This window comes from Erythrolamprus reginae, chromosome 2, assembly GCF_031021105.1.
Source record: "Erythrolamprus reginae isolate rEryReg1 chromosome 2, rEryReg1.hap1, whole genome shotgun sequence".
Lineage (NCBI taxonomy): Eukaryota > Metazoa > Chordata > Lepidosauria > Squamata > Dipsadidae > Erythrolamprus > Erythrolamprus reginae.
This window is the reverse complement of record NC_091951.1, coordinates 334,471,501-334,490,448: the sequence shown is the minus strand read 5'-3', so window position 1 is coordinate 334,490,448 and position 18,948 is coordinate 334,471,501. Positions and strand designations below refer to the sequence as shown.

The 18,948-nt window shown below is 40.5% G+C and overlaps 1 protein-coding gene across 2 annotated transcripts in view; it reads right to left on the bottom strand.

Moving 5' to 3' along the window:
* Positions 1 to 7,478: 7,478 nt before the first annotated feature.
* Positions 7,479 to 18,948, bottom strand: part of MTMR12 (myotubularin related protein 12) — a 55,453-nt gene continuing 43,983 nt past the window's right edge. The window contains exons 14-16 of one of the 2 annotated variants that reach the window (XM_070743482.1): positions 13,539 to 13,706; positions 10,476 to 10,637; positions 7,479 to 10,169 (exon numbers count right to left, since the gene is read on the bottom strand). In XM_070743482.1, the coding sequence (XP_070599583.1) occupies positions 9,588 to 10,169; positions 10,476 to 10,637; positions 13,539 to 13,706 (912 nt within the window). In that variant the 3' untranslated portion in view covers positions 7,479 to 9,587. The remainder of the gene's footprint in view (positions 10,170 to 10,475; positions 10,638 to 13,538; positions 13,707 to 18,948) is intronic. The other variant, XM_070743483.1, reaches the window with a different exon arrangement.

Sequence of the window (18,948 nt, the reverse complement as noted above, 5' to 3'; positions counted from 1 at the left end):
ATTCTTACAGATATGCAAAATTAGGGTGTTCCCAGGTAAGGAATTGTATTCTGTGCCTTTCCTGAACGGAACAGAATTCTTTATTAGTCAAGTGCACATACACGGAATTTGTCTTTGGTACATATGCTCTCAGTGTACATAAAAGAAAAAAATAACATTTGTCAAGAATCATGAGGTACAACACTTAATGATTGTTATAGAGGTCAAATAAGCAATCAGGAAACAATCAATATTAATAAAAATCTTAAGGATATAAGCAACAAGTTATAGTCATACAGTCATATGTTGGAGGAAATGGGTGATAGGAATGACGGGGGGAAAACTAGTAGTATTTATTTATTTTATTTATTTATTGGATTTGTATGCCACTCCCTCCGTAGACTCGGGGCGGCTAACAACAGTGATAAAAACAGAATGTAAAAATCCAATACTAAAACAGCTAAAAACCCTTGTTATAAAACCAACCATACATACAAACATACCATGCATAAATTGTAGAAGCCTAGGGGGAAAGAATATCTTAGTTCCCCCATGCCTGACGGCAGAGGTGGGTTTTGAGGAGCTTACAAAAGGCAAGGAGGGTGGGGGCTGTTCTAATCTCTGGGGGGAGTTGGTTCCAGAGGGCCGGGGCCGCCACAGAGAAGGCTCTTCCCCTGGGCCCCGCCAAACGACATTATTTATTTGACGGGACCCGGAGAAGGCCCACTCTGTGGAACCTAACTGGTCACTGGGATTCGTGCGGCAGAAGGCGGTCCCTGAGATAGTGCAGACTTAGTAAATAGTTTGACAGACTGTCAAGATGCCATGGTTATGTAATATCTTGCCTGTCTACACTTATACAGCCATCTGATCAGGAGAGAGATAAATATAAATTGTAAAATACAGTACATTTCCTTTGTAACTCCAGGTTTTCATGCGAGTCTACATTGCTAGAAGGCATGTGCTTTCCTCACCAGGGAATTTAAGTGTTCTGCGACCGGGTGCAGGAGTCCCTCCAGCAGCAGATGTTTTTTTGATGCCTGTCATCTTCTCACAAATCAAAATGCTTGCTCCTAATTTGATACGCCTTCCAGCATCCATATCTGAACAGCATGCACTCACATGCAGGAGTTCTTTCCTTGTCTGCCTATAAAGGTAGCTACTTCAGCTCACCAGATGCAATACATTGTTCCTCCTGATTTGCTGCTGCCTAAAATAATTTATTATGTCTGATTCATGAGAAAGTCAGGTCTGAGTAGAGTAGCCCAGGGGTTTATAAGGATTATGGAAATAATAGAATAGTATAGAATTATTTTATTGGCCAAGGAATTTGTCTTGGGTGCACATGCTCTCAGTATACTTAAAAGAAAATATAGATTTGTCAAGAACCATGAGGTACAACACTTAATGATTGTCATAGGGTTCAAATAAGCAATGAAGAAACAATCAATATTAATAAAAATCTTAAGGTTACAAGCATAAGTGGGAGGAAATGGGTGATAGGAATGATGATAAAAAATGAGTAGTAATGGTAGAGCAGACTTAGTAAATAGTTTGACAATGTTGAAGGAATTATATTAATCAATACTTGGTATAAAAAAAAGAATAATTTTTCAGCGGTGGTACCACCTGGAGTTGGCAAGTAGAATGTAATCATAGGAGCCTTTCCAGTCAATAATCTCAAATGGTCCCCAGTTGTTCTCATAAGACAGGTGAGCCAAATGCCGATGAAGCATTGGGCAGGAATATCAGTGCCACCTGTACTGCCTTTGCCCCCATCCTAATCTAAAGCAGAAAACAAGAATTTGATTGGATTGCTAGTGGATAATGAGGTGCCACCTTATTCATTTACAATTCTGTCATAGTCCAAAAACAAAACAGGGACAAAACCATATTTAGAAGAATTCTAGGTAACTACACACTCTCACCTTGGTCTCTATGACTTCAAAATATACTGTATATTTTGTAACTCCAACAACAGGAGTTGTTGATATTGATAAGTTCATATACCAACATTTAAATCAATCTGGACAGATTCATGGATTATCATTTAAACAGCTTTCAATCACTTAAAACATTCACTTTGAAAAACTAATCTGACTAGAATCAATTTCTAGTGTTATTTCATGTCAATATTATCAGCAGTTCCTGAACAAATAGAATTCACACACATTTGAGGCATTTACATATCCATGTACTGCATACTTTAAGCAGCTCAATATTGAACAAAAGTTAGGTTTTAAAGTGAGCCAATGAACTCAACATAAGTACATATGGATATGAGAGACTGAAATAACTACCCTGTTTCCCCAAAAATAAGACGTACCCCGAAAGTAAGGCATGTCAGACGTTTTGCAGAATTTACTAATATAAGGAACCCCCCGAAAATAAGGCGTAGTCAAGTTTACATACGGTACGATGGAAAAACACGGTACCATTCAAAGCTGTTCATAGCGGTACCGTAATAATGTGGCGTCCCCTGCTGGCCCCTTCCATCGTTTTGTACCATCCAGTACAGCAGACACAGTCTGCTGCTGTCTCACCGCCATTACAGTCTCCACTACAGTGCGTAGACTGTAGTTCCTCTGGTGGCCGGAAGCTGCAATAGCGGGAGTATACTGTTGTACCATATAAGTGCCGTCGTTTGTGTGTGTGTGTGCCATACTGACAGGTACCGTACCATAATCAGTGTACCGTACAGTACACTTTCTTTGGGGGTGTCAGCTTTTCTGCCTGTGAATTTGTCTTATTTGAGAAATATAAGGCACCCCCCGAAAATAAGACATAGCACAACTTTTGGAGCAAAAATTAATATAAGACAGTGTCTTATTTTCGGGGAAACACAGTAGCTTGTTCCTGTTTGGGTGGCACTTAATAATGTTAAGCAGGATTGGATTTAATTCCTTTTTAAATTGGGAGGTTAAAAAAAAATCTCCAAAGACAATATAAAACTATTTCTCTTTTGTTGCATGGATGTGTCCTAATCATTCCCAAAAATGGGGTTTGACTCAAGGAAACCTGTGCCCTTAATTTGCATGTTGCCTATTTTCTCCCTTATTGCATCAACACCATCACATTTAAAGATCATGCTTCATCTCTCACATCCAGCAAGATAAAACATGTTCTTATATTTATCATATACAGTATTTATGTGACAGCTTTCTCCAAACAGAACATCTAATTACCTCTTTCTCAGTGTGACATCTGATAAACCTGCAGTGACATAGCAAAAATATGTCGACACTAAGCTAAGGAGGAGGTCTGTCTGAAAAGCCCAGGAAATTCTAAGCCAACAGACCTTGTATTCAAGCCGAGTAAGATGTTTTTCTTTTTGTTCCTTTGAGTTAGTGGTCATTCCTGGTGGCTGTTTTGACAAGTTTCCTGGAGTTTTCTTGGCAAAATTTTATAAGTGGCTTACCATTGCCCACATTCTAGGGCTGCGGGAGGGACAGGCTCCAAGTCATCCAGCTGGATTCTTGCCTAAGGCAGAAGTAACTGTACTTAAAATTCTACCTGCTTTTTTTTAAAGAACAGCTTTTTGCAGAAGTTGTAATGGTGTCCCTACATTTTGACATTAAAATAAGTTATAATGTACTGTATACATTATAAGATGCATTCTACCCGCTCCCAAAAGAGGGTTTCTCTTCTGCCGAACACAGCCATTTTTGGCCTCCTGAAGCTCTGCCCCTGCATCCCATTTTTGCAAAACAGGGTGCACAGGGGGGTTTGGGAGGCCTGCAGAGTGCTCTTGGGGGCTGGGGGAAGGCAAAAAACACCATGTTTGTGAAAAAAAGGGTGAAAACTTACTTTTAAAAATGGGTCGAAAAAAGGGGACATTTTTGCCTTCCCCCAGCTCCCAGAAGCACTCTGCAGGCTTCCCAGACACCCTGCACATCCCTTTTATTGGGGGGGGGGGGAGTGTGAAAAACAGGGCGTTTTTTTGAAAAATGGGGTGCCCATAGGGTTTGCAAGGTCTGCAGTGTGCTCCTAGGGCAGTGTTTTTCAACCAGTGTGCCGTGGCACACTAGTGTGCCGTGAGACATGGTCAGGTGTGCCGCAAAGAAGGAAGCTGAGGTTTCGGTGTTGCAACTTTTTGCTGAGAGAGAGAGAGAGAAAGTAAGCAAGAGAGAGAGAAAGAGAGAAAGAGAGAGTGAGAGAGAGAAAGCAAGAGAGAGATAGAAAAGAAAGAGAGAGAAAGCAAGAGTGAGAGAGAAAGAAAGAAAGAGAGAAAGAGAAAGAAAGAAAGAAAGAGAGAAAGAAAACAAGAGAGAGAGAAAGAGAGAAAAGGAGAAGAAGGGAGAGAGAGAGAGAGAGAGAGAGAAATGAGCAAAAAGGGGAGGAAAAAAAGAGAAATGAGAAAATGATTGAGACAGAGAATGAGAGGAAAGAGAGAGAAACAAAAGAGAGACAGAAGTGACTCTTGATTTAAAGCATATGATAAAAAACACCCAAAGAATAAGAGAGGGGAAAAAAACCAGCCCTCACCTGTTTTTGAAAAGGGTTCCAGAATGTGTACACACACGCACACAAGAGGGGGAGGAGACAGGGATGGAAAAAGAGAGGAGAGTGTCTTAGGGTGTCATTTTGTGTCATTTTGATGGTGGTGTGCCCCAGGATTTTGTAAATGTAAAAAATGTGCCGTGGCTCAAAAAAGGTTGAAAATCACTGTCCTAGGGGATGGGGAAGGCAAAAACACCCAGACTTTTGTTTAAAAGTTGGGCATGCAGAGGGTTTGGGAGGCTTGCAGAGTGCTTCTGGGGTCTGGGGAGGACAAAACCCTTTTTCCTTACCTCTTTGAAATCTTGGTATGTCTTATATACCAGTGTGTCTTATAGCCCTAAAAATGCAGTAATATAGTAACAAGAACTGAAAGTACAGTGGTACCTCTACTTATGAACTTAATTCGTTCCGTGACCAGGTTCTTAAGTAGAAAAGTTTGTAAGAAGCAATTTTTCTCATAGGAATCAATGTAGAACCAAATAATGCGTGCGATTGGGGAAACCACAGGGAGGGTGGAGATTCCTAGAGGCCCCACAGAAGCTTCTCTCTGCCTTTTCCGGCCCTGTTTCCTGCCAGGAGATTCCTAGAGAGGCCCCACAGAGGCTTCTCACCTTTTCCGCCCGTTTCCTGCCAGGAGATTCCTAGAGAGGACCAACAGAGGCTTCTCCCTGCCTTTTCCGGCCCTGTTTCCTCCCAGTAGATTCCTAGAGAGGCCCCATGGAGGCTTCTCTCTGCCTTTTCAGGCCGATCCCTAGAGAGGCCTTGGAAAGCTTCTCCCCGCCTTTTCTGGCCCTGTTTCCTCCCAGGAGATTCCTAGCGAGACCCCATGGAGGCTTCTCCCCGCCTTTTCTGACCCTGTTTCTTCCCAGGAGATTCCTAGAGAGGCCTCATGGAGACTTCTCCCTGCCCTTTCCAGTTACAGTTTCGGACACTCGGGTTGTAAGTGGAAAATGGTTCTTGAGAAGAGGCAAAAAAATCTTGAACACCCATTTCTCATTTAGAAAAGTTTGTAAGTAGAGGCGTTTAGGTAGAGGTACCACTGTATACTAGTTCTCTGAAAGTGGAATCATGGCAACAGGAATTTTCTTGTTGGTTCAACCCTACCCACTCACCCAGTCCCACATTTGTCCCCCAGGGAGTTTTTTCCTGTACTGGGCCATGTTGTGTAAAGGCCACTTGGTGTCTCCAATGTAGAGAACACTCTTAACAGCACTGGACCGCAGTATTCTTACGTTTTAGTGTCTGATCTTTTGGATGGACAAACCTCTGTCTTAATGTGTTGATGGATTTCAAGAACACAGGCATGTAGTGTTTTCCAAATACAGTGGTACCTCGTGATATGAACCCCTCGCCATACAAACAATCCGAGATACGAACCCGGAGTTGAGAAATTTTTTGCCTCTCCTTCCGAACTTTTTCTGTCTTACGAACCCACCGCCCGAACGCCGAACCCAGAAGTTCGGCAAAAGTTCGGGTTCGGGTGGCCGCCGAGAAGCCCCGCCGCCCGGCTGTCGCCTTTTGAAACAGCCGGGGGGCTTCTCGGCATTCTTCCAAACGCCAAACCCGGAAGTTCGGCAAAAGTTTGGGGTCGTCGTTCGGGTTCAGGAGGACACTGAGAAGCCCCACCACCCGGCTGTCAGCTTTTCAAAAGAGCCGCGGAGCTGTCAGGCCGGTCAGGAGGCTCAAACGGAGGTGGGGAATCCCAATAGGGAATTCTATGGGTGGAGCTTTGATGTCACAAAGACATCTTTCCGGGAGTCAAAGTTTCGGCCGGCCAGGAAAGACGTCTTCGTGACGTTAAAGCTCAAAAGGCGACAGCCGGCGGCGGGGCTTCTTGGTAGCCACCCGAACCTGAACTTTTGCCGAACTTCCGGGTTCGGCATTGGGAGAACGCTGAGAAGCGCCCGGCTGTTTCAAAAGGTGACAGCCGGGTGGCGGTGTTTTTTGCGGGTTTTTTTCTTGCACGCATTAATTCATTTTAAATTGTTTCCTATGGGAAACAATGTTTCACCTTACGAACTTTTCGCCTTACGAAACTCCGGGAACCAATTAAGTTCATAAGACAAGGTATTACTGTATTTGGAAATACAGTGATACCTCGTCTTACAAACGCCTCGTCATACAAACTTTTCGAGATACAAACCCGGGGTTTAAGATTTTTTTGCCTCTTCTTACAAACTATTTTCACCTTACAAGCCCACCGCCGCCGCTGGGATGCCCCACCTCCGGATTTCTGTTGCCAGCGAAGCACCCGTTTTTGTGCTGCTGGGAATTCCCTGAGGCTCCCTTCTATGGGAAACCCTACCTCTGGACTTCTGTATTCTTTTTGATGCTGCAGGGGAATCCCAGCAGGGGAATCCCAGCAGCAAGAATAAGGCGCTTCGCTGGCAACGGAAGTCCAGAGGTGGGGTTTCCCATGGAGGGGAGCCTCAGAGGAATCCCAGCAGCGTAAAAACGGGCGCTTCGGCTGGCAAAAGGGGTGAATTTTGGGCTTGCACACATTAATTGTTTTTCCATTGATTCCTATGGAAAACATTGTTTCATCTTACAAACTTTTCACCTTAAGAACCTCATGTCGGAACCAATTAAGTTTGTAAGACAAGGTATCACTGTATTGACTATAATGTTCACATTTTGGACAGAGAAGATTGATGGGTTTGAAAGAGGAGTGAAGGAATCCATGCCGAAATGCAAAATCTTTCTCTCAGTAGAAGTAGATGCCTCAGACACAATACCAAAAGCACTTAGACTTACATATCACTCCATAATGCTTTATAGCATTCTCCAAGTGGTTTACAATTGTCTGCCTATTTGCTCCCAACAATCTGCGGCTTCATTTATCTCAAAGCAAAAAGCAAAGTTAATTTGGAATTTTCCATAGAAAGCAGCTACAGTATGTATGCGCCCTATTGGCCCATTATTCATAATGCATTCATACAAAAATAACTCAAATAACTCACCATGTGAGAACAAAGAACACAACAATGATTCAAACACTGTTTTTTTAAATTATTAGTAAAAGTACATTTTATTAACAAATACAGGTATCCAAACAGACTACAGTGAATTGCAGGAAGATCTTTCCTTAAGTACTGTTAAAGCTAAGCTTGTATTCAGTGTAAAAACTGAGAGGTAATAACGCAATACCTGAAAAAATACATTTAAATAATTTCCATTCATACAGTGCTGTGTTCCGATCATGACTAGAATGGAGCAATTCCATAAACTATTATAAAAATTCTTCTATATATTTTTCTATAAACATTTGACAGCTTAAATATAAATACATTTCCACGATCAATATATTACAATTGTACTGTCAAAAATATTTAAACTTAATGTTAGTGTTTTTTAAAAAAAATATTCAAATTACAATTCAACTAGCTATTCATTTGAATGTCTATAGGAGCCACAGCAAATGCTGCAAACATTACAAGGAAAAATATAAAATGTTAGCTTTTGGAAGGCTCACATACTTATTGTGTTTCAAAATTCTGAAAACTCAGGGAGTTTGTTGTGTAAGGCAACATGGACTTTAGCACTTTGGCTTTTATCCTCACCAATATATACACATATATTCCAATAAAGCACTCATCTTTTCTTCCAACAAAAAAGGAACAAGCAGTCTCTGTTTGTTACAGTGAACCCATTCCAGAAAAGAAGAAAAAAAAGCACTTACGAAGAACTAATTCAGAAATCAGACATTATGCTTCCCGCTTCCCTCATTCTACAGCAGATTGGATTAGGCAACTGTTTCCCCAGATTCTTAACCAGCGTAATCAAGAAATGGAAATGTATGTAGGTGAAAGCTGTACTAGCTTTATCAATTTATCCCTCACCCTCTATAAATAGTCCTGTTTATGAATCAGTTCTATCCTGTGCAGTACTTCTAACTTTGGATTATGTTCGTTTTTTATGACACTTAGATGTTGAAGTTCACTTGACAAGTCCATCTCTTTAAAGTAAGCAGAGCAGGTTTAATAAGTATTTCTGTATGGCTTTTGTAACTGCACTATTATGGTAGTATTCTGTAATCTGAGATTCCAACCTGCAGACTTTGTTATTACCTTTAAGTAATGCTTTAAGAAAGCACAAGTCCAGTTTCATTTCTTTAAATGCATTCCCAACAGAAGGACTAGAGGTTCAGTGCAAACTACTAGTACTGATGAGAAAGATCAACATAAGAACCCTACAAATTTTTTTGGACAAACACTATTCTAGTTTATCCATACCTTATAAATTCCTTTGCTTCTTGTACTAGGGCAATAAATTACCTGAAGTCACCACTGATCAGAAAACGCTCAACAAGTAGAGACCATTCTACGTAGTAAGGCTGAGATGAACTCATGACCATTTGTTTTATGAAAATGTTAGAACTCTAAAGAGGATGGATGACCAGAACAAGTAGGATGTGTGATCATCTTTACTCTTTATTTCTCAAGCTCAAATTTAAAACAACTAACAAATTCAAACTACTTTAAAAAAATAAGATTCTCTTTATAAAGATCAGTTTTATCAAAGATAAAATAAATAGGTGAACTTCCCAGACTAGGCTGTTTTCCAATTGCCAGCAAACATTTGATGCCACCATTTATTAAAGCTGAAGTAGGCAGACTCCAATAGATCTTTCTTCATATTTCCAACACCTGAATTGTTCCCATGACTGCTCAACAATCACTTATTGGGGGTAGGGAGATAAAACTTTCATTTATTGAGAGGTGAGGGGTGGGTGGATAAGAAATAGAACAGATTCTTGCTAGAGAAAAAAAAATATATTCATTTTTGTTTAATCCTGCTGCTGTAGTATTATCCTGCATGATGTCTCAGCAGGTTCTTACTACCCTGATCATAAAAAAGCGATCTTCCTTCCTGTGGCAGAAGAACCTAATCAAGATTAAGGCTGTTGTAACCCTCCTCCTCCCCAATGTCTATGAAAAATACATCCATATCCTCAAGCAAAGTGGAGAACATTCTGTATTAAAAACTTCACTAATTATCTTTAGCCAGAATACAACCTAAAGGAAATTATGTGCCTCCCTGAAACCAATTTTATTCCGGTAATTGAACAGAAATACGGTTCAGTTCTATAATTGGAAAGAAGCATTACATTAATCACTGCCTCCTAGATCAACATACTCATCCTCTCTCCTGGCCAAATCTTCTTCACCTTCCAAGTCTTTCCAAATGCTGGTAGGTAAAACTGGTTTAAGGGACTGTCTCTGAAGCAAAGCAAAGGGAAATAACGATGACAAGCGAGCAGGATTTCTCATAAAAGGAGAAGGTTCAGAATCATCACCAGACTCAGCCTGACGATGTCTTTCATCTAGTTTCTTCTGCAAACCCTGTACATCTTCCATTACATTTAAGACTTTTGTAGCAGTGGCAACTGCACCGCCACCTCCACCAGGGAGCTGAGCTTCAGGAATCCATCGTAAATATCTTTGTGCCCATACTTTGATTTCTGGTCCTTCTAGACATGGCAGGAGTAGTCCGTGAAGGTCAATAGGTTTACTGTGCCAACTGTCATAGAATTCTCTGGAACTATTTTGAAGTTCATCGGAAGGAGTTATCAACCTGCTGATTCTTTTGCCCAAGAGGTTTTTAATTAACTGGTCTGTTTCTTCCTTAAAAAATCCCCTTCTTGGAGGTGGCTTTGCTTGTGTCAGGGGAAAAGAGAGTTGCCGCTGATGCTGTAAAAGAAATTTAGAAGACAAAATCAGAATGACCTGAACTCAGTTCTAGCTTAGTTTCTGGGCAAAGTAGACAAAACTAGTAAATGAACTATAAAGACATCCAAGTTAAAACAAAATGCATAAATGTTTGAACCATTCCTTTTTACTTCTTGTAAGGAGTCCTCGTGAAAATATTACTCAAAAATCACTATTTTAATGCACATATTCCAGCCTAATTGAACAATGTTGTCATATTGGATAAGCAAACCAATCTCTATCACTCCTCCAGTTATTATAGAGAAAATATTCACTATAATATCTTACCTTGAATCGTGAAGCTTTTTTCTGACTTTTGTCTAGTTTTGGCTTTTCTGTATAAAGAGGGTTGTTAAGCAAAGCTTGAGCCTTATGTTCAAACTGCACAGACCAATCCCAAGCCGAAAGAAAATTAAGTTTGCTGCCTTCTGTATCAAGACTTCCTCCATACTGTTTTTGGGAAAAACAACAACACAAGTCTGGAATTAATTTAGGAATGCATTTTCTCCCATCAGCAGTCCTTCAATCTACAATACTTCGATTTTTAATAGAATGAAATCTCATAATTTAAAGTTGTCAAACCCTTTGACCATCAGAGTTAACTTAATCCATTAAACAAAGTAAACCTTAGCCATCACACATCCAGTTTGATATAGTTAAGGTGCTGATCTACCTACAAGAAATGGTGAGTTCCACATGAAAGCAATCTGGGTGATGCTGGGTCAGATTCCATGACCCTGGGATGCTGCAACTGAATCATAAATGAGAGCTGGATGCCAATCACCCAAATTTTGATCATGTCATGTAGTAGACACTGCAATGGCCAGAACCTTGAGGACCTTCATTCAGCACCATTCTAACTTCAAATAGTTGCTGAACAAATGATTGCTGAGTGGTTATAACTGAAGAATTACCCGGCATTTGCAGATTTTAAATTTTCCCCATTTTCCTGCAAACAATCTAGATTGTTTCACCATAAGCGTTCCTTATACATTTATCTATAAGACCATGAAATAATTAAGGGGGGGACAACAGGCAACTATAACTCTCCTTGTGCTATACTACCATCAAATATTTAATGCTTGCAGCAACCAACCTTCAATTCCAGATTCCTGTAAAACACTTCATATTTCAACGTTATTCGTTTTACCATATACTGTCCCCAAATTAACAGATGTATAATGAAACGTCTCACATTTACACTTTGTGGTGATCTACTGAAAAATAAAAATCTGGTCTGTATCTTCTGCCCTAAATTTTGCTAAGGTCAAATTTGCTTTTGTTTCCTTTGAGTCAGACTTCTTTCGACACCTTCCTAAGAAGCTCAGCCCCTCAGTTCACTCTCGCTACCATTCCATTTATAGAAATAGAGCTGTGGTGGCGCAGTGGTTAAAATGTGGTACTTCAGGCTAGCTTACTGCTCAATTCAGGAGTTCGATTCTGATCTGCTCGAGGTTGACTCAGCCTTCCATCCTTCCAATGTTGGTAAAATGAGGACTCAGATTGTTGGGGGCAATATGCTGAGCCTGTAATCCACTTAGAGAGGACAGTAAATCACTTTGAAGCAGTTTACAAGACTAGGTGCTATTTGTATACACTGAAACAATAAGAGCATTCTTCCAATTCCATAAATGCAGTCCTCACATACATGTTAACAAACCTACTAAAGCAGTGATTAGGAAGAAGAGGAGGAGCCTCTTCTTAATGCACGAACACACAGAGCTGCCAAAAGGCAGGAATGGCTACTCAGGAGGAGGGTTCCTTGGGCGTAAGCTTGGGGCTAAGTGGCAACTCCCCAAACCTACTTAAGGAATGATGAAGATGGAAAAAACTCTGCAGGAAACAATTCATTTGATAGTTTGTTCATATGCCTCTTGTTTGGAAAACCTCTACTCGGCTTTATCTGTTTTGGCTTGTTTTGTACATTGATTCCAGGCATTTTGCTAACCTCCATAAACTTCCTGCAATATCCAGAACTAATTACTTATCTTTGTTTTATGACTTTATGGACTTACGTTAATACTGTATAATTAACAGGTTTTTTTTTTCAAGAAAAGACTGATTTAAGATTTGTGTGTGAACAGTACTAAACCAGTTTAGCAGTAGTGGTTGATCAATTAATTTAATTAATTAATTAAATTAATCAACTATAGGTTTGAACAAACCATGTTTGCTACATTTTCTCTGGTCTTTAGCTGGAGCAGAACACTACTCAGCATATTTTTAAATTTTTATTCTGATTTAATACAAATGCTATTTCTGCTTTTGTTTAAGAACTTCCATGGGCATTCAGATACTAAGAATTTATTAAACTTGTAAGTTACTCAAGATGACAACTCCTAACAAAGAAAGAAATTACAATAAAACAAATGCGTGGCAAATGCGATGAAGTGAGGGGTCACTCTTGTCCTTCGCCAAAACCCTCAGTGAAGAGCAGGTATTCAAGGTTCTTCTGAAAAACAGCAGAACAGGCCATCCAGATCTTGGGAGGAATTGGGGGGGGGGGATCTCACTGTAAAGGGCAAGTACTGCTACAGAGTGCTTCTGGGGTCCTGAAAGATGACATGGTTTAATCAAAGGAACCCCAGAGCATGTCAATTCTCAAATCAGCCAGGCAAATGTTGTGAGAAACAGGAAGTCCCTCAAGTAACCAGGCCCTAAAGCAGATGGCTTTATAAAAATTAGTTAAAGAGTTTGTAAGACATCAAGTAGCAAAATTCTGGTATTTGGAAGGGTAGGCCTAGTAAGATCACCACCAAGAGATAGAGCTAATTAATGTTAATAAACACAAATTATATTGCAAGGATATTTATCACTGCATATATTGATATCTTATTTAATTCTGGCCTAAGCCCATACAGGTAATCTTCCCCTTACAACAGTTCCTTTAGACACTATTCAAAGTTACGAAGACACTTAAAAAAATTACTTATGACCATTTTTCACACTTATGGGTCACATGACCAAAATTCAGATACTTGGCAACTGATTCATATTTATGACGGTTGCCGTGTCCCAGAGTCATGGGATCAAATGTATCACTTAGCAACAGAAATGGGGCTCAATTGTGATCACAATTCAAGGACTAATTCTACTTGGTTGTAACATTCATTCAATGACACTTGTTAACATGCTATTATTCCCACACAAATCTTAGGACATTGTCCTTCTAATAATTCTTTCATTTTAGTTTCATCCCAGATCATTGAAGCATTTTTATTTTAATTCAATCCTTCAACTAGGCAGACCTCATTTAGCCCTTTTTTACCCACTTTCAAAATAATTTATTTCATATAATTTATATGAAAATACTGTTTCTATTTGCTGCAATCAGTGATTATCTCCCCTTACCGTAGTGGTGTCTCTCTGGTGTTGAGAATTGAAGAAGAAGGTGCTAAATATGGGGATGTATAGGCTGTCAGACAGAACAGTAAGGTACGTTTCTGTAAATTCAAAAGCTGGTTGATATTGCTGAACTAGTTGCCAAATACAGTCCAGGAAGAGCAAGAAAACTGGCGCCTAAAAAAGAAAATGAGGAAACTACAACAATACAAGATATAGTAAACGGAGCACCATAGTTGAAGCGCTGCATTCAAATACGACTTGACTTAATAAGGCTTCTATTAAATCAGGGTCTGTCCTTCCATACTGCTAAAATCGTTACTAAAAAAAATCTCTTTCCACCAAATCTCTTTTATCCCTCCCCTCTTCATTTCATGCTATCTCTGCAAAACAGTATTTAAATAATTTATAATTGCATGCCAAGATAATAAATCTGACATCTTATTTTTTTAAATAAATATTTGCTTTTATGCCATTTTTAAGTACTGTATCTCACAGAAAAAATGTTCATAAAAGTTATAATTGTTCCCTGTTGCTTTTAAGTTTTAGTAAGTTGCATTTGCTACATGGCATTCATATGAAGGCAAATTGTGCAACTACAGTGGTCCCTCGATTTTCGCGGGTTCGAACTTCGCGAAACAGCTATTACCACGGTTTTTCAAAAATATTAATTAAAAAATTCTTTGCTGTTTTTTTCCCTATACCATGGTTTTTCCCGCCCGATGACGTCATACGTCATCGCCAAACTTTCATCCACCTTTCATAAATATTTTTTTTAATAAACTTTAATAAATAAACATGGAGAGTAATAATCTAAATGGTTGCTAAGGGAATGAGAAATTGCAGTTTAGGGGTTTAAAGTGTTAAGGGAAGGCTAGTGATACTGTTCATAGCCAAAAATAGTGTATTTACTTCTGCATCCCTACTTCGTGGAAATTTGACTTTCGCGGGCGGTCTCGGAACGCAACCCCCGCGAAAATCGAGGGAACACTGTATATTTTTTCCTACTACAGTGATCCCTCTATTATCGCGAGGGTTCCGTTCCAAGACCCCTCGCGATAATCGATTTTTCGCGATGTAGGGTTGCGGAAGTAAAAACACCATCTGCGCATGCGCGCCCTTTTTTTCTATGGCCGCGCATGCATAGATGGTGGAGTTTGCGTTCCCCGCCGCCCACGCAAAGGGGAAACCCCGATTCGGCTCCTCGCTGCTGCTGCGCTACCGAGCAGATCAGCTGCTGGGCGGCCGAAGGAACCTTCCCTGGGTCTTCCCCCTCTTGCTGGCGGGCGGGCGAGCGGCGGGCATCAGCGAGGAGCCGGGGTTTCCCCTTTGCGTGTGCGGCCGGGAAGACCCAGGTTGGGGGTTCAGGGGGGTGCTGGGAAGCCCCCCAGGCCGGCTGCGACCTTTTAAAACAGCCGCGCCGCTTCCCAGCTGAGTCCTGAAGCCAAACGCGGAAGTTCGCCTTTGGCGTTTGGCTTCAGGACTCAGTTGGGAAGCGGTGCGGCTGTTTTAAAAGGTCGCAGCCGGCCTGGGGGGCTTCCCAGCACCCCCCGAACCCAGGTTGGGTGTTCGGGGGGGTGCTGGGAAGCCCCCCAGGCCGGCTGCGACCTTTTAAAACAGCCGCGCCGCTTCCCAGCTGACTCCCGAAGCCAAACGCGGAAGTGGGGGTTTTTTTAATTAATTTTTTTTCAAAATCGCGGTATAGCGTTTCGCGAAGATCGAGATCGCGAAACTCGAGGGATCACTGTATCACTTCTTGCCAGTAAAGTCATTAAGGAGCTGCAGTTCTAGTCAGAGGCATAAATTAGGGATACCATCAGGTTGGAGGAGTAATACCTCATTAAAAAACCTTGGTCCAGTTGGCCTGGCTGGTAGCACCTTGTAAGGGCCTCTTTCCAGGGGAGAAGATAGTTAACAGTGTTGAAGGCGGAAGAGGGCCCATTTTCCCCTTCCCAAAGTCTTCGTGTGGGCCCTGCATTTACCTGGCATCCAAAACAGGCCACGAGGAGACTCCTAGGAGGGGCCAGGTGCGTGGGGCCAACCAGTCCTTGCAACTACCGGTTTGATATAAAATTAGCATCTGGTTTGCCCAAACAGGCTGAAACCCACCCTTGCTTGCAATCTTTTTTCATACTTATAACCATTGGGCATTCCCAGGCTCACATGATCAAAATTTAGGAGCTTGGCAACTGGCGTGTATTTATGACAATTGCACTGTCCCAGGGTCATGTGATCACCATTTGCAATATTTCCAGCCAGTGTCCAACAAGGAAAGTCAATGAGAAGACAGATTCGCTTAACAATCCTATGATTCACATAACAACTACAGAGATTTGCTTAACTCCTGTGACAAGAAAAGGATTGCAAAATGGGGCAAAACATAGCCTTATTTGTAATGGAAATTTTGGGCTCGTTTGTGGTTATAAGTCGAGGACTATCTCTTCTTAAAAGTGACTTCATTTATTCATTCATTCATTCATTCATTCATTCATTCATTCATTCATTCACTGGGCCTTGACAATTCTTTACAACCTGCTCAGTAATCACTGTAGAAGACTACAGTATTTAGAAGTCCTTTACTTTCTTAATTTCTATCCTCATGATCATTCTTACTATCTTTTCCATATCTGTTAATTAACTACTATGCATCTTTTATGTGTGACACTGAAAACCAAACACACCAGTCAAGATCGTGACTGACCACTGACAAAGTAGAACAATTATTCTCCATTATTTGGAAACTACACCTCCAGTGATATAGCATAAAAACTGCAGGTTTTTTGCATCAGATTTGTATGCCGCCCGGAGTCTACGGAGAGGGGCGGCATACAAATCTAATTAATAATAATAATAATAATAATCACATTGACCATATTCAACTTTCAATCAAGAACTATTCCAATATTTTTCACAAAGATTATTACCAAGGAATTTGATTCTTTCCTTCTACATCTCATTTGTTTTCTAAAGAAACTCTGTATTTGTTCAAGTTACATTTTTAACGTATTTTTAAAAATGATTAAATTTTAAATAGTGCTTCTAACTTTTTAGGATATTAGCTGTCCCATCCAATTCTAAATCATTTGCCAATCTGATGAGATTTTCTTACGTCTTCATCCAAATTATCATAAAAGCATTCCAAAGTATAACACCCTGGCCTGCATCTTGTGTCATCTTATCAATAACTCTATTTTAATGGGAAACTTTACATTTCCATATGGCTTAACTGTCATGCCATTCGGTCTATGCTTAATTAGCTTGTCAATCAAAATGGCATGGATATTTTGCTGAAATTAAGATACATTTCGTCCACATGTTCTGATAAAAGAAATTTCCTGAATCAAAACTGACAGAAGGCAATCTAGCCAAACTTGCTATTGATAAATTCAAGCTGACTTCTAATAATTAATTCTGGATGGAGATAGCGGTGAGCTATTTCAGGGAAGGGCAGATTAAAAATCTGGTTCCAGTTTCTACTACAGGTCCCCTTACCCTTAACTCATTAGACAATCTTCTGGATTTGTTCAGCCAGATGTTATGTACTGCATTAGTTTCAACCCCAGGAAAACCATGCGCTTGTCCCAGATTCTCTCTGGCCCGACCCCTCAACCAACCACTTTTAAATCTGGCCTGAGATATGATGTGATTCTGGGGTCCTGTTTCATCAGTGGTTTATAATTGGTGGATCACTCCCTTGTGACAACAGAGGTACAAACCTCCTGGAGAAGTGGGATTGATTAGATGCCCCAAGAATTCGATACAAAGGATATCCAGATACATCTGGAGATTTTTCTTAAGATCTAACGGTAAATTCTGCTGCGTACTTTGTTAGATTCTAGGAAACAGAGAAAGCCAAGCACTGCAGAAGTCTGATCCCGAATGGCTCTTCCCTGCCTATTAATCCTACTTAGTTCCAGGAATTGCTCTAGAAAATAAAATAAGAAGAGATGCCTGAAGCAATGCGAGCAGAGAAGAAGTTGGTGTAATCAGATATGGGTATAAGCTTGAAACTATGGCAATAATTATGGTAAAGCAGAATTATTTCAAACTCCACCTACAAAATGCATCCCTCCCTGACTCTATCATCACAGCAAGAAACTACCTTGTCTTCTGGTCTGACCATGAATCTCCGAGAAGGTGGAGTAGCTATATTCTACAAAAAGACACTAAACCTAAAAAAATATCCAAGTCACACATGATCTCACCCTTCCTGAAATCATCATCTATGGTTTGTCTCTAAATACCACACTTCACTTCCTACTTTGTTACAGAGCCCCAGACTACAACATCAAACATGCGAACAAATGAACCTCACTGCTAATGTGGGCAGCCTCCTGCCCATACCCCCTCATCTTTCTTGGAGACCTCAATCTACCTCTCATTAAGTGGACTCTAAATGAATGCATGACTGAACGTATCCATACAACCCTATACAACGGTGTTACCAATCTGGGACTTGACCAACTAGTAATGAACAATACTAGACCAACAATTGCCTTGACCTCATATTCTGCAACAGCAAAAGCACAATTTATGGACTACAAATGAACTCTTTTCCAACAGCGACCACAGTATGATAGACTTCAGCCTCAATCTACACCATTGAAAGAAGCACCTTAATAATGGGACACCCAAGTACAACTTTAAAAAGGCCAATTATGAACTCATAGATACTGACCTCTCAACTCTTGACTGGCAAACTCTATTCTCTATTCCGATGACCTCTATAGCATCTTCTTGCTTGAAGTCCAAAGAACTATCAGACTACATGTACCATGAATAACTACCATAACCAAGAAAAACAAACTACCCATATCAACAAGGAAGCTACAATCACACACACACCCAAATTCCTCTGGCGAAAAAACAAAGCAGGCTATATAACTAACTTCAAAAATCACTACAAAAATGTACGTCACCAAATAAAGATGGAATCCTCCCAACTATCACAGCAAATGAGAGTAAAACCTTCTGCACACAAAATCCAACTGTGCCTTCTACAGCTTTGTAGATAACGAATTCAAGGACTCGAGACCCCTCCCACCACTAAAAGAACCCAACAACAAAGAATGCAATGATGAATCAATCAAAGCTAACCTCTTCAACACATTCTTTGGCTCAGTCTTTGTAAACAGCATTAGCTCATGCCCCAAATTCCCTAGACGTACCCCAAGTACAACGATTTAACACAAATAGACGTCACTGAAGACAACGTTGAAAAAGAACCGTTGTACCTACCTGAACGGTCTTCTCAGTGCACTGGAAGGAGAGTCCAACATGGGTATTACTCCAATCCTATTGGTAGAGACTGAGTTAGATTTACATATTAATCTAGCACCGCCCCCTCTGCTCTTCCCATGAGCCAGTTTTAAAAACGAAAGAAACCATAGTAAGAGGATAACCAATTTTTATTATAACA